General features: G+C 37.2%; 1 protein-coding gene across 4 annotated transcripts in view; it reads left to right on the top strand.

The window, feature by feature from the left end:
* The first annotated feature begins 420 nt into the window (after window positions 1-420).
* The window catches only part of spock1 (sparc/osteonectin, cwcv and kazal-like domains proteoglycan (testican) 1), a 169,267-nt gene continuing 152,919 nt past the window's right edge, over window positions 421-16,768 (top strand). For all 4 annotated transcript variants that reach the window (XM_015380210.1, XM_015380208.1, XM_015380209.1 and 1 more), the window contains exons 1-2: window positions 421-539; window positions 993-1,130. In XM_015380210.1, the coding sequence (XP_015235696.1) occupies window positions 996-1,130 (135 nt within the window). In that variant the 5' untranslated portion in view covers window positions 421-539; window positions 993-995. The remainder of the gene's footprint in view (window positions 540-992; window positions 1,131-16,768) is intronic.

Here is a 16,768-nt window from a genome sequence, read left to right as displayed (position 1 = left end):
ACGCTCTTGTAAAGTCTGGATCTTAAAAGCCGAGCTGAATTTATGTGAATTGCACAAAATCCCATTAAATTCATTATATTTTATGAATAGCTCAATTGGTATGAATATTTCTGGCCCAATTAAANATGTAATTTAATGAAAAGAAATTCAAATTGGCACCTTGTTATTTTTATTTATAATACTTTTACAAACGCCGTAAATTGTTTAAGAGATGCGCGTGCCTAAATCAGAATTGGTGTTCACCCAGAACAGGACTTTGACATGCCTCCAAAATCCTGCCCTGGCTTTGGTGTGAACGTAAAAAAAAACAGCTGAAAATCAATGACATGGTGAGAGCTGAGGGGAGAGAGAGGGAGACAGAGGGGGAGAGGGAGTGAGGAGGCGGTGTCTGATGACCGAGGAGGAGGAGAAAGCTCCCTGCTCCGCTTCCCCCCCCCAGTCAGTCCCTCAACAATCAGCCGGCTGCTATCGGGAAGAGATCTCTCTGCCGCCTTGGACTTATTTTCATTTCCAGATCGGACACCGAAGCACTGTCCCAGGTTAGCAACCAACTGCTTTTTGAACCTGATCGACTTGATTAAAAAAAAATACAAATTTAACAAAAACAGTTTCAGGCTGATGGAGAAAGCAGAGAAAAAGCCAAGACAAAGCTCTGAGGGGGCGGTAATTGTGTTGACGCCGTTAATTGCTTCATAGAAAAAGGGGATGGGAGCGCTGGGTGTAATTGTTTGCCCCATCTGCCGCGGTGACAACTCTCCAGTGTTTATAATCCGATTAGACAAAAGATAAGCAGTTTATAGAAATTATCTCACTACTTCCAGATATAAACTGTAATTATGTTTTGCCGTTAAGTTTTTATTATTATAAGTAATTGATCGTGGAAAGTAATTAATTCAAGTGATACATTTGACTTTTTTCCTTATAGTCTTCACTTTTGCTGCATCCTCAGCATGTGTTTTTCGTGTCAGCCTCTTTTCTCTCTCTGCTTGCAGAAGATGCTCTCCTTTCCGCTACCTGCCTTGGCTCTCTTGCTGATCACAGACGCGGCAGTGCACGGTATCAGTCATGAGAAATGGCCTGGCACCGTGGCTCAGAACAACAAGGATCGATCCTGGAACAGATTCAGAGATGTGAGTTGCGCTTTGGAAAGAACGAACCCAACTTGTCTCTAAAATGAGCATATAATTAGAACCATTGTGCGTAAAAGCGCGCATGTGGGTTTATCTTTGGCAATGCCTGCATCTGTGTGTGTAGGTGAGCACATCACCCTTGATGCACCCAGTGAGTACTTGAGCTCTTTCCAGCAGGCATAATCCCCCTTGTAGAAACCCAGCAGGTTGGAACCCTGCTTGAAACCCAGTCAGACTTTTAGACAAACACCCTTACTCTGCTGCACATGGTGGAATAATTTGCTCCTGCTCTGAATAATCGAGTTGTTTTCTCCCTAAACTGCCTGATTTCCCTCACCAGTATTGGCATGCTGACATGTTATCCGTTTTTCCTTCCATTTGTTCATATTAAATAACTTCATACTGCAGAAAATGAAGGATATTTACAAGAAGCAAAAAACCCACTTCCAGTGACTTGGAAACTTCTTGCAATTTGAGATTTTTTATTTTTAAGACTTCTATGTTTTGTTATGGAGCTTTATAAAGCCCTTTGCAGATTTGCCCTCTCTTGGGTATTCACTGATGGAGAACCACAGATTATTGAATAGGAAATATTGGACTTTGACTTGTACTTTCTTATTCTTGAATATGTTATAATCTTCAGCTTTAAAGTTAATCCTTTCCCACTGTCTTGTGTGTTGTTGCACAAACATGTTTTCTTCCCAGTATTAAGCCAAATCCATTTTCTGATAATCTCTGACCAGTTTGACAGCATGATGCTACCACCTCTGTGTAACCATGATGAGAGTGTGGTTAGTAGCCATGTTTCTGTTCAACTGAAATGCGAATTTTAAGTGAACTTTTATAAGTAAAAAAAATTAAATGGGATTTTGCGGCGCTTTAATTTGGTTTGATTTGGTTTAAATAACAAAGCACTGCAACAATATTGTCATCATATGCCATTACGCATAGCTGTAAAAAACAGGAAGTACATGCAACCATCTAGCACTGATCACGGATCAGTAATTTAGGACAGCTTTAATGAATGTGTTGTAATCAGGGAAGTTGTTCTTGTGTTCACATCATCTAGTAATAATGTAACATTTACCATCTTGGCCAAAATATTTATTTCGTCTCCTCTGAGCATCTCTGTCTTCCATTTTTTTTCTGTGTGTGTTTATATACAAAAGGTAATTGTTAGGGTATCATTTCAACATTTTTTATTTTTTTTTTGGCTTAGTATGCTTCAAGACCCTGAATAAGATTTAAATAAGCAACAAATAATGATACTTGTCCCAGCAACAGATTTTCCCACCTGGGCTTTGGATCACTATAGCTCCTGTAGTGACACCTTGGGTTATTTAAGAGTGAAGGGAACATTTCCAAGTAATCCATAGTTGCATTTTCAGTAAACATCAATTTGCACAAATTTTAATTGGGAAAATAAATTTGCTAAATGGATACGCTGTCATTTTGGAAAGAGAAAAATGGCTTTAGGTTGCGATGCAAAACTGCAATGGAAACACATTTTTTTTATTGCATGGGTCATTTGATCTGCAACTGGACATTACTGCTGCGTAAAAAAAAAAAAAGATGAAGAGGACCGGAAGTATTTGGAGGAGGATGGCGCCCACTAGCCGTGGTTGAAATATTGATAAATCTAATGTGCTTACATCTGCTGCTACCATGTCCTTTTCGCAGTTAGTCTGTGAGCAAATGTATTCACATACAATTTTATTTGTATTTATTTAATGGAAATTGCAAAACTTTGTATTTTCCAATTTAGCAGAATATCAGCATAGTTCTGCGCACATTTGTAATGGAAACAAAGCTGATGTAGAAGACTGAACATATAAAACCTAATTTCCATTTTCTCCATCTAATATTGTGACTTTACTGTTTATGTTTTCTGTATTAATGAGGTTTTCTTATCTGTATTAGATATCGACCAAGAGTTTTTTTTTTTTCTTTTTTCTTTTTTTTTTTAAGGCCAATATCGATTATCATAACATTAGTCTAACCAATCCCCAATAACTGTTGCCAATATTGTCGGGCTGATTGTTTGGGCCAATATTGCATTGACTTCCTCTCTTTACATGTTAAAAATATGTCTCAATTTAAACTAAAAAGAAATGTCTATTAACAAATCAAAGAAAACATGAACCATTTATAGTAAATGGTGTTAGCAGCATGCATTCCACATGATGTCAAGGCGTATCTGCTGAATGCAGTTATGAATTGGCTAATGCAGCCACATATTGGCCAATACCGTTAGAAAAAAGTATTCCTATCAACAAAAAAATATCAGCCAATTTTTTTTGTCTAACTTTGATCTATCTGATTATTATTATTTTTATTATTTCTTAAATTTTAATAAATTTTACTCAGACAGATCTTCTGTTTAACTCATTTTTAAATGTCTACTCAACTTTTCTTTCTTTATGATGCTGTTTTTTTTTTTTTGTTTTTTTTTTACACGTGCTCTGGAACTCCTGTTTAAAGGCTTTTTCACGTAATCTGAATTTACATCAGTTTTAAAATAAATATGTCAAATCAAATGGTATTTGTGTTGCGGTTCCACTCATATATTTACATATTACATATTTTGAAATTATAAATTTCAAAATTTATTCCCCTAACTAGTAAATCACTGCCATACACAACTTACACAACTATTTTTTTTTGTCAAAAAGAAGCAATAGTAAAAAATTGTAGTTATAAATGAAAAATCAGGCAGAAGCGATAAGAGTTTGCAGGTAGTGTCGATCTCCCCAAAAAAACTACTGGATCAGCTTTTCTGATTGGCTGATGCTCCGACGTCATGCCGGAGTTTATATTTTTTGTTAAGTCGGGTTCTGTGTCTTAAGTAATGAAATATATAGCAAACAACATGGTGTCAGGGCTTGGCAATTTAGTACTTTTGCAATATAATAACTATTAAACAAAAACAATTTTAGCAACCGTAAGACACTGACCTTATCACTTCAGACCTTTAGGTGGTAGTGGTGATATGCTTAATAATTTGCAATTAGATGGTCTATTTGGTTTTTCCAGAGTGTTTGAAAATTTTTCAGATTTTCTTCCTCTGTAGCAGCCTTTTTTAACACATTTCTAGATCTACATTGGATACCGTATGTTTGAGCTATTTAACTAGTTCTATTAATTTACAGATTATATGAACCTTTTTGGAACATTTAATGCTAATATTTGATAAAGTAATTCAACATGAACTTAAAGCTATGACTATGAGGTCCATATAAGCGCTGGTCATTTAATTTTAGTCTTTGCAAAAATAAAAAAATAAAAATAAAAAAACAAATTAAAATTAGTTATGTTTTTTGATTCCAAAAGAGAAAAAACGAAAATCAAACACAGTTTCAGAGATTCTTTCCCAATTCAACCCCTTGCCTCTGTGTTTTGTTTTGGTAGTGATCCAGAATCAGTCATTACTCTGGCAAAGAGAGACGCTACACCATTTATTTTGGTCAGACGTGTTTTTTATTAGTTATTTTTGCCAATTTGACGATTTTATTGTCACTCTATGAATACATTGTATTAAAATTGAACGTTATAAAGATCTCATAGACTGCCTTCAGGCTCCCACACCCTGGCCAAGAGAGTTACTCTTTGCAAATTAGCTGTGTAGCTCAGCTGTTGTGTGGACATGCTTGGCATTTCTGCCATTTCGAGGTAGAGCAGGTTTCTTGCCCAAAGGTCGTTCATACAGTAATAACAATAACGAGTAGGAAGATTTATTGGGAGTGTCCACTGATTGCATTGTATTAATATGCTTTAGTATTGTATCACATCTATAGTGACGTTGATGCATTATATGGTGCTGAAAAGGGGGGGGGGGGACTGAATTAAGAAAGGATGTTTAGATTTGTATTTAAATTGTCCTCTTTGTTATGGATTTAAAAGATGAGTCTGTTGCTTGTTGCTCGAATTTAGAAAGTTTTTTTTGGTAGTTTTTTTTATTTTTTATAGCACACCGCCAGCAAGTACTTTGTCTCCATTGTTTAGAGTATTGGCCAATGATGCTTGCAAAGCTGTCTCAAAAACCGGTTATCCAGCAAGTAGAGTGCATTCTGTTTGTCCTAGGCTGAAAGGCATATGAGGAGATCCTGCAATGACAGTTTCTGTTCAATTTACTTGGCATGATAGCATTTTCAGTAAATACAGTATAAACTCCAATGCTGTGTGTTACACAGCTAACTCCTTTATGATCACAAAAAAAGTTGTTACATTATCATGTAAGTTCCTCAAGACTGTCCTCAGCAGGAAAAATGCATTACCTGAGCCTTGGTTAGAGAGTATCTTCAGTTGCATCAAGTTATTTTCCAGCAGACAGAGAAATGATGCCACGCCATGCAGTAATGTCCTTGTTTGCCTGCAAATATGTTCCAACGACTTTTCAGCAGACTGAGGGGTAACTTTGGCCTTATTAGAGCTGGCCATCTTTGCCCAGTACAACAACTGTTATGTGAAAGATGACCATGACAGTTTGCTCTAAGCCAGAGCTACATTATCTGGTGTTTGTGCTTCTCTATTGCTTTTAATGTTGTTCTCTGGTCTCCTGTGCAAATGAAATGTGTTAATGGCAAACTGACAGTGGGGGATGGGAGTAGTGGAAGGAAAAAGAGGGAAAAGGAACTGCAATAGATAGAGTTGACATTTATGTTGAATATTTCAAGCTCTGTTGCCACACAAATGTAAAGGCTGCTGTGGTGAATATGAGTGTTTTTGTCCGAGTGTGTGTTGTCTGACCTATCACATAAGGGAACCTGCTGGTTGCAATTTGTCTCCTGCAGTAGTGGCTGTAACTTACTCCGCAATGTTTTCCTTTCTACCTCCTCTACGTCTTTAATCAAATCTGCATAGGCAATATGTCAAAATACAACCAAATTTTACTACCAAGTTAGAAATCAATTATAAGGAGGGCAATGTCAGCCAGAGCTTGTGAACAGAGCAGAGCGCAGCGCAATTCCCTAACCCCGCTCAGGAGGATGTTCGCTAATTCGCTCCGCCACTCAAAGTTGCACCAGGACGCTCCGCTCAAAATCTGCTCCGCGCTTGCCTTAATTTTCCTGCTGCTGCGGTGAAATTGCTTTATATTCGCTCACATGTTCAGAAGGCATTTTCTCACATTTTTCCCTAATTATGCCAGGGCCCTGGGACACACAGTGTTTGATTAAATGATGTGACCGATACATGTGCATTGTCTACTCAACTGGCTGTTAAATTATCGTACCCACCTTGCTCCATTCATGTTGCCCAATGTTTCCTACATAATTATTAATTTATTTTACTGGATCAATAAATTTTATTTAAAAAAAATTTAAATCCAATCCACCATTTTTAATTGACATTGTGAGCGCATCGGTGCGAACTGGAGTGAAGCGAAATCCTCGCTCCGGCTTTTGAATTGAAAACCGCTCTGCGCTCCACCATATTTCTTCCGCGCCGCTCCACCACTCACTCCACGCTCCACTCCGCTCACATGCGTCGATGTCAGCTAATTTTGGCATGGTCAGCAAAAAGCATAACATAGAAACTGTAAGCCCAAATTACATGTGCAATACATTATTTGAAAGCCAACACCCTCTAGTTTCTGAATGTATAAATAAAATTGGGTGAGTAGAACACAGACCGACCTGCATCAGTTCAAACATGACTCAAAGTTGTTTTTTTTTATTCTTAAAATGATAGGTCTTTTTTGAACAGCAGGAATAAAGACATTCTTGAGAAAAAGCAGGTTTCATTGTATTATATGTGTTCTACATCATGTTAACATCAAATGCACAAAATGTCAGAGCTCTAGGTATAACATTTCCAGAGCTGTAGGCTTTGGAACTTTTGGTGTCAGCTTGGAGCTGCGCACAATGGCTCCACCTGCTGTTATAAATGTTAGCGGTTGAATTTTATGCATTCTGAGTTATTACCCTCACTTAAGGTCCACCGGGTCGCCGGTAGGCAATAAAAAGTTCTACTGGAATTACTTTATATTAGTTTTTTTCCTGCTTCACAAAGGTTGTCAGCAGCTTTACAAAGCCATTATGGCTATTATTTTACATCCAAGTACTATGCAATTCTTCATGTACGTATACATACACACGCAATTACAAACAGATGGTATTAGTATGGTATCGGCCAATACTGCACAGCCAGGTATTGGGTATCGATATCGGGGACAAAAAATGGCATCGGCACAACACTAATAACTAGATTAGATCTACGCTCAAATTTTCACAAGGTTCTTGGTAAGATTTGTTTGTTTTAAATGTCAGTCCTAATCCACCAAATATTGATGCAGTTAAATAATATGGAAGTAAGCCCTCTTCATGTTCAGTCATCTTTGTGCAATGCACCAGATGCTCTGGCAGCAAAATCACTTCAAAGCATGATACTTAATCCACCACCATGTTTAAAAATTGGTGTGGTATTAATGGTATGAAGGACAATATGCACTAAGAACTTAAAGCTGTGACATATTTACCTTTTTGCTATCCTGTTTTCCTGAAAGGATTGTTATAGCATTTTATGGTTTATAGGTTTTCGTAAGTAGTACAGAGTGGTTCATCTTTGTGAGTTTATTACAGAAATATTTGTAAGAAAATTGACTCCACATACTTGGTAAATTTGGATAAATTGCTCAGTATTTTTCTAATCTAATCATAATTTATGCAAAAGGCATTTGGCTTTTCCATGAGGGCAGCAACAAATTTTAATTAGGCATGTAAATGTTGAATTTGCAGCAACTGCTTAGTTGGTCAGCATCATTTTATTCTTTCCAGTTGAGGGAGACCCTGGTATTTCAAATGCTTCCAGTTCAGATCTACCCTATTCTGTGCCGCAATATTCTAACCAATTTCCTTTTATTTTATTGTGACATAGTGGTAGTTCTTCTAAACGCTGTTGAATGTGTCTGAAATAGTTGTATTCAGTTGTTGTCTTGTCAGTTTTTATAAGAGAATATGTTTTAACAAAATACCACACAGAATGGTGTTTATGCTTAAATTGAGGTCATATTGACCATATGCTAGCAACCAAGTACATAAGCCTCCAATTTTTTCGACTTAAAAGGATGATACCACATCAGTGGGATAACATGTCCAGTTACATGTCTATTAAAATGTATTGGCCAATCTGATTTGCACTTTAGAGTGTATGCATGGATAGTTTTGGGTCTCTGGGTTGCCTTGTGAGGGACTGTTGACCTGTCCAGGATCACGAGGGTATCGCCCTAAGTGTCAGGGATCATCCCCTTGAAAGGGATGCAGAGGTAGGTACTAGGTCTCCAGCAGTTACAAAAAAGGTTATACAGTATGGTAGATGTAGAATATTTAGGCTTTTTTATTGAGCCTGCTGTTTTATTTCTACACCTGGTGCAATAAAACCAAATTAATTTAAACTTTCATTTCTGATATTGTTAAAAACATAGAACTTTTAACAAATGTAATTAATAAATAACATTTTACTTGAATAAATTGCTGTGATAGTAATCCTAGTGTTTATGAGACTATTGAGATGTCTCATCTCCCCCTACAGGCTCTGGTCGGAAAACCACATATGCTATTACCGCAACGCTGGTAGCAATCTCACGGCTTTGTTTTCATTCTTGCGTTTTGACAAACGGCTCTACCGCAGTCCAATATAAAACCATTGCCTTCAGCATCCACACACTTGTTGTGCTCCCCCAGGTGAATATAAAAAAGTTTTTCTTTTGGAGGTTTATGACTTGTTGGAGCCAGGAAAATTGCAAAGAAACCTCTGTTAGAAGAAGAAAGGAAGAGAAAGCATGAATCAGATTGGGAGAGGACTCTTACAAGGGCGAATTTGTGCAAAGCATTTACTCCTCAGACAAAAATAACAATAAAAACTGATGCAGACTTGACACTGTTGTTATTGGATTTCCAAGTACCATATCTGCTAATCCCTGTTAGAGTGATCGATTTTTACCGGGGAGCCATAAAACAAAGAGAGACTGAATCACCTTATGAGAGCAAAACACTATTTACTTGAGGGGGGCAGACGTATGTTAAAGTAATTTTTTCCATCAAAAAAGTCGCAATCTGCATTTTACAGCTGCTTAAGAGTTAGGACTGCTGCTGAGATGCTGAGCAGCTCACAAAAAGCTGTAAGTGTTTACAACAGTGCTATTTTCAAAAGGACCTGTTGGAGCCACGCAAAGTAAAAAGCTGCTTTAAATTAACTTTTTATACCCCCCAATGATTACGCGTAGACCTATGAGCAAGTGAAAACCATTTTTATACAGCAATATAGATGAATTTGTTATCATCCATACCTCTTAAATATACAAATATAACTTTTTTTGGCAGGATGTTAAAACCTTTTTCTAACTGTAATTCAGATTAGATCGTTTTGAACTCCTCATCCTCTTCCCCAAGTTAAACCACACTAAAGATGCAAATTATGGCATAATACCATGCCAATCAAATATGACCTCATCCTACCGGTGACCTCAGTATGCTGGAAAATTTGCTAATTAGGTAAGAAATAGAAGCTGATGAAAAGCGATTGTGACACCACACACTTAGAAGACCTCTTTTGATTGTCAAATGCCCCAAATGAAATTCAGCAGCCATGAGAAATTTGTGATTTTTGGCATCATCAATCAAAATCGATGATCTTTAATGATACTATATGTGATATGTATGGAATCAGCATTGCTATTATCTTGTAACTCTGGCTGACAATTAAAATGCACATAAACAGTATTAATAATTTAATTTCTCTGGTTGTTTTATGTTGTCAGTAAAAGATACTGTAAGCCGTTAATAAGTAACTGTGGACACGTGGAGATGTGAATTCCTTATTAAGTGGAAATGTACTTTTCTTGACACCTTTGGACTTGGGCTTGGGCTGTTAAAAATAGTTTAATAGGACCATCATGATTTGGTGCTTTTACTCTTTTACCAAGTTCAACAAAATGGATAATTGGTGTACAGCTTTAATTTTTGGGGGAGTTTTTTTTTGTTTTTTTTTCTCAGTTAAAAAATGACTAGGCTCTGCTTACAGATAGTTGAAAAAAAAAAACAGCATATTACACTAAAGTAAGAGTTACCCTACTTGGTAACAGTAAGCTCTGTATAGTAACTACTGTGCAGTAAGGATATAATGAGCTTCAAAGAAACAGTGACGACTACTTTCATCCTATATTATCATCAATGATTCAGCTTTGGATCAGTCCAATAACTTTCCTTTTTGAATGCTCTTTGTAAGTCACAAACCTTCATGTTCTTCCATGTTTGTCCTTGCCTTGTTCTTCGACCTGTGAAAAAGCAGACCATGAGCTCTTTAAGCCACAGTGCTGTTTGCGCTCTCCCGTTTCTTCCCCTGGCATGCCTCAACACCCCCTTCTGTGACTCCTCCTCTTTGCTGCTCTTCCCTGCCTGCTATGTTTTACTCAGCATCCCCGCTGATGTACCATTTGCTCTTTTTTGCATTATGCATGAGTGTCCATGCTCAGGCACAGGATCCAGTCCAATAGTTAGAGTCATAGTTCAGCTAAGAAAAATAGGGTTTGATTAATCCTTTTGTGGAGCTACAGTATGAATCAATGGACTGTTAAGTGTAGAAGGAGGGAATGGATGCACTTAACACCCTATTTTTATCTTGTCTAAAATGTAGGAAAGGCATTATATATATATTTTTTTTACTATTAAGCATTTTTTATATGAACTATGTGACATTAAATGTATACTTGTATAGATGCAAAGTATTTCTTGCTCTTTGTTTGGTGAGTTAATCAAGGCATTAATAATTGTATAACTGTATTGCCTCATAAAGACTTTAATTTCGTTAAGCTGCAAACATCCCTGGTCGTTTTATTTCTATTTGTTTCTTACTCCATAAATCTGATTGTTCACCTTTGTTCCACATTTGCTGAATCTTGCATTCATATTTATGAAACAATGTCATTTTTTTCTCAGGCTATAGTTCCCATTTTAATTTTCACAAGCTTTCATGCTAATACAGAATAGCTGCAAAGAATAAAGTCACATTTGTATGCGGTTCCGACTTTATCTCCGCTTCTGTTTCTGACAGGGGCAACTTTGTTGTGAGCCTGCAGCTTCCTTGTGTTGCTGGTTGCATGAAAGTGTTCTAGTCAGGAAAAAAACAAACAAAAAAAACATCTAAATATCCACAGTAAAGCTGGAGCAGTGGGGAAAAATAGCAAGAATAAACAAAAGAAAACTCAAGTAGCCAATCAAAATGTTGTGACAGAGTTGGGGGCACAGAGAATAAGAATAACTGGAGTGATTTGCATAAAGTGAAGGCAGTAGCATGCCCAGTGCCAGCACACTGAGCAAAGACAGGCAGCAACATTTCCTTTCTGTAATTTAGTGAATTAAATTATCTTTATCAGAATAGTACTACTAGAATAAATTTGCTCCCTTAATTTCTACCTATTCGTCTCTCTACTTCATTTTGTTCATGTCATTCATTTTAACAGACATCTTTTGCTGCCTATGATTAGCATTTTTTAGAAGGCAAATGAAGAGAATAAAGGATGCATTCAGAAATATAACTGTATAACTGTCTAACTGACATTGTGGTCTGATGATGGTGGTAACAATAACTGAAAAGTTTCTTTGCAGATAAAAAAGAACACAATATAAAGTCAAAGATTTTCAAAACCCACAAAAATAAGACACCAAAAGACTCAGTAATACTGTGGGCATATAATTGAGATGCATGGGCTATAAGAAGATGTTGATATTTTTCCTTAAACAGCCCCCCTAGGCACCAACCATGCATTACATTTTTATGGCAATTTTATGTCGACTAGTCCTCATCTTTATTTGACATGACTTATTAATTGTTTTTAGTTTTAAGTTTTGCCTACTAGGAAATACTGTAAAACATTTAATCTGCATCATGTGATTTACATTAATAACAGTGTATTAGTGTTTTTTCAGCATGAATGCAGGGATCTATACTATCAGCTATTTTGTCCCAGGTTGGTATTCTTTTAGTTAAAAACCCACCGGGTCACCGGCAACCCATTTTATGCATTTTCACCTAACGATTCAGAATGCATGAAAATTACGACAGTAAAATTTTTACCAATATAGACAGGTTAGACATCGTTAGAAAACTTCGATTCTTCATTCGTCCATTCGTCCATCAGCGTCCACAGATGAAAAGAAATCCAGCAAATTTGTAATAAAAAATTCCATGATGCGAAAATCGCCACATAACGTCCTTTTTTGACATCAGAAAAGTCAGGTAGTCATAGCTAGTGCTTAGCATCTTGCTAATAAGACTTACTTCCTCAAACGTTTGTGTGCAATGTTTTTTTTTTTTTTTTTTTACATCGTCTTCCTACCTACAAGAAAAAGTGTCCAGATCTTTCTATGACTTGATTTGATTCAGGGACAGCCGATCAAGTCTCACAATCGCTCCTTGCCTGTCAGCCAATGACGTATAGAGTACAGTTATTCACTAAATGAAACTTTTTATATTTTTATATTTATATTTTTATATAAAACTTTTACAGTTCAAAGCTGCTATAATATTCTTACAGTGCTTCACCTAAAACATGAATAGTTTTATTGCTTCTTACTCACAAAGAATTTTTTTTTTCAAACTGTTATGCTGATGTTTTCCTAAATATGCTTTATTTTGATATTGTAAAATGGCTTGTAAAACGTTTCTTCCTCTTAAAAAAAAATGTATATGTAGGCAGTATGTACTAATATGTGTACCACTCTGTTTTAAACATTGTGAAATGTTGTAGTTAGGTTTTCAGTGACTCTGCAATGCTGTCTCATGCACTGATCTATCTGTTGATATGTGAGCACAGCATGAACACAGATGGGGAACTATAGCAATTAGTACAGTTTAAATGTAAAAATGATTTTATAAAGTAAAAAACACTTAGAAAAAAAACAAGTATGACATGTTAGTTTTTTCTGAAAAATATTTTACTAGCACTGCACAGGACATAAAAATAACCACAGAAATACAGCCAAGTGGCTAATCATGTTAAAAAGACAGCACACCAACAATAAGAGTTTGTCTTATTTATTTATTGCCCAGTATAAAAATATTACTTTATTGGGACCTTGGTACAATACTTGCGATTTGATAGTGACATCCCTACTTAAATGTTTTTCAACAGTCCACATATATCTGTAGATGTCATGTTGATGTGTTTTACCCTTTTCCTGCCATGGAGGTTATGTTTTTAGGAGAGATTTCTGTGTTTTTCTCTCAGTATACCTGAAAACTTAAAAAGCTATGGATGGATTTTGATGACACTGTTAAAAGAGGTGTCCCTCATTCCAAGGAGCAAGATAAAATTGGTGATGGTACAGATCATAATTTGGATACAGGAATGTTTTAAAAGATTCCCTTATACCTTTTCACACTGGCCAAAACCCGTTTAAACCCGCAAACAATCTGCTTTTAGTGGCAGTGGGAACAGCTCACTGATGCATGTCTAGCCAGGTCAAAGGACTTTGCAAGTGACCCACGTTAAAATCGCCTTTAGCTCTGATCGGTATGCCATGGGAACACCAGACCTGGTTGACAAGTACGTCACAACATTGTGCCAGTCGCATGTTAAATAACAAGCTTAAATGACATTGCTGGCACAGCACTGGCAAGATAGAGAGATTTTTGAACACCTCATGATCCACGCAGAAGAGGAGATTTGTATGCAGGTTTCAGGCACTGTTCTAGTTCGCTCTCGCCCTCGTCCATGTTGCACTCTATTATTTACTTCACAGATTTCCGTCACACTGTGGACATCAACGCTCAACCAGCGTGATAAAGTCATCAGCCACGCTGTTGTGGGGGATGGTGGCCACGCAGCTTGCCAGCAGGAAGTTAGACCTGGCTTTTCAGTCGAATGGGAAAAGAGCCAAAAGACGGTTGTTAGCAGGTCTACCCTGTTTCGAAAAACCTGGGTTTTCATTGTGAAAGCGGCTTAATATTGTGAGGTAGAGATATTTGGTGGAAAAAGCAGTTTTCTACTAAACCAGAAGGTGGCAGTAGTGACTACTGACAGCCTCAGCTTCCGACTCAAAAAATCTGTGAAAAATAATAAACATCTGAAAATCAGTAGACTATAGCAACAGCTCCAGTTATTTATTATTACACTACAGTTGTTTCTTCATTGGAGGTATTTTATAAATAGCTTAATATTGTTTTTTAATCTCTTGTAACAACCTTCTCCATCTACGGACATAACTTTTTGGCACTTTTACTACTTTCCACAATATGTGGAAAATTCGTTCAAATTCAAATTCAACTCTGCTTAGACCATTGTTTTTTTTTTTTTTTTTTTTTTACAGCATTACCTGCTTTGGCTCTCTCTCACATGTTTTGGATGTAAATGGTGTCTGCTGTGTTCTGAAGAGTGAACAGAAATAAACTTAATCTGCAGGATACTGGATGCCTGCAAAAGCCCAGATTGTCAATTCATTAGTGGATGAACCTAGTGATGTGTTAAAAAAAATCTAAAATAATAGCATGAGCGTTGGGCATTAGAGTGATCTGTCTCTCACTGGGGGAATTAAATGTCGTCATCGTATATCAGCAGCACTTTGAGATGACAGACTCCTCAGGGCTGCCTGTCAAAGACACGGGCTGTGCCTGACCAACCATTTAGGAAAATAGATTTTACCAGGTTTTGTTTTGTAATTTTATTTTTATTTCCAACTTGCTCTGTCTGTTTTTTTTTCTACCCTTCCTTTACATTCATAGAAAAATGGGGTTTTGCTGAGCATGCATATTCTCTTTTAGCACCCCTAAGCCTTGCTGTGAACACATTTACATCTGGAAGCACACACACCCTTGTGTGTCAGAAATAAATTGCTGTCTTCAGTGTATTTCTGTCTTAACCCTGGTGAGTTTTTTGCACAAGCTGGTTTTGTTATTCAGCCATGGGGGAAGGGCAGGGTGTGGCTCAGATAATACCCCCTGGAGCCACCCCCTACCATATATGCAGACTCCTGCATGAAGCCCCCTTTTTATTATTTATCCCACAGCCATATATGCATTAATTCCTCTAATTTTGACTGCTTACTCACCTAGAAAATTATCTCTTTGAATTTCAGATGAATTGTTTTAGCTTCAAAATAACTTTTTCCTGTTTATCATGAAATACATAATTTATCATTCTAGCTTCCCTTTCACTGTCATGTGGTACCCCTTTTATTAAAAATATCCAAGTCTTGACTAACTGACTTTTTTCTCAGTGTATTAATGCATAACACACTCATACTTGCATACATATTTTGGAAGTTCTGGAAACATTTATCACTGAATGTACAGGAGAGCTAACCCAGGTTGGAGTTTCCATATAATCTGTTAGTATTTGAGCAGCCAGGTATGAATTGGCAGCAGAGGACAATTTGGTCACAGGGAAGATAAAGGTCGCTGCCCCTTTAACTGAGATAAATAGGTTGTGTGATAGAGTATTTGTGAGTGCTTGTGCATGCGAGTTGGGATTTACAACAGAGGGAATGAAAAACCAGGGTCACAGATGACAAAACAGGAACTGGGGAGAAAAAGATGAAGAGGAACTTTAATATGAAGCCCATCAACACTGTGAGCAGAACAGATGTACAGTCACAGAGCTAAAGGGATGTGAGAATTGTGCAATCCGTCATCAGTACAACGTGTCAGTGTGTATTTTTTCTCTCAGCTTTGTCATGACAGCCCCTCCAAGTTTCATTCTTGCTCTGTGGGAATTGTCTTTCTGTCAGCCTTCTGGGTGCCGATATGAAGCTCTCCTGCTAAGCTGCAAAGTCTTTTGAAGAGATGCTGTCGGATTTGTAGCTTGGCGAGACAGTGAAGCCACTGTGGGTCTGTATTTGGATATCTGGCTTTAAGTGATAAAAAGACAGAAAAATAAAATCACATTGCTTTTGCTTTAGAAGGCTTGTAATGCACATGTAGGGCCAACATTCATAAGAAACAATAGCAATCAGAGTTATTTTATGCCCTTCATACTCAAAATATGTGATTCCTTAATCTATTTTGAATTGCAAGATCAGCACAGCTAACGCTAGAGTTTACATTAACTTTCTTCATTGTAATTTTTTAAAACATACTGTCCTCATATCTGAGGTTGCTGATTAGTGATCTGATAAGGCTTTAACTTAACTAAATGGGCATAGTAACTTGTATCTTTTTTGTTTCTTATAGAAATAATGCAGCATTATGTACTTCATAGAGTGTCCTGATCATGTCTTATCACTCTAAAAACTTTAAACCTCAATCTGCTACCTTAACTTCGATTTTAGGATGATCCCAGCGGCTATGCAGTTTCGGCTTGAATGCCCCTGGTAGGGTCTTCCGGGGCAAATGGGCTCTGGGTCATGGTTCAGATAAAGAGCCCTGAAGAGAGTGGTTCAGAAAGTCCTTATGTTCACTTTAAAATTGAGGCAGGCAATGTTGCAAAGTGCCTCACCATGAGAGGTAGAGGGCTTGGACTGGCCTGGAAGAAGCAGGACAAAAGCACTCTGTAACTTGCTGTAAAGAAAGGGATACTGTCGAGCCTGGTTGTCCGGTGAGACTTCTGAGGCTGGAAGCAGGCACCACAAGGTCAAGCCTGCTGCTTCCCATGCAGTTGTAGAAAGAAAACTTCAGGCCTGGAAGGAGATTTGAGAGACCATGGAGTA

The sequence above is a fragment of the Cyprinodon variegatus genome, unplaced genomic scaffold (genome assembly GCF_000732505.1).
Source record: "Cyprinodon variegatus isolate N-32 unplaced genomic scaffold, C_variegatus-1.0 Scaffold210, whole genome shotgun sequence".
NCBI lineage: Eukaryota > Metazoa > Chordata > Actinopteri > Cyprinodontiformes > Cyprinodontidae > Cyprinodon > Cyprinodon variegatus.
This window is presented reverse-complemented; position numbering and strand designations above follow the sequence as displayed.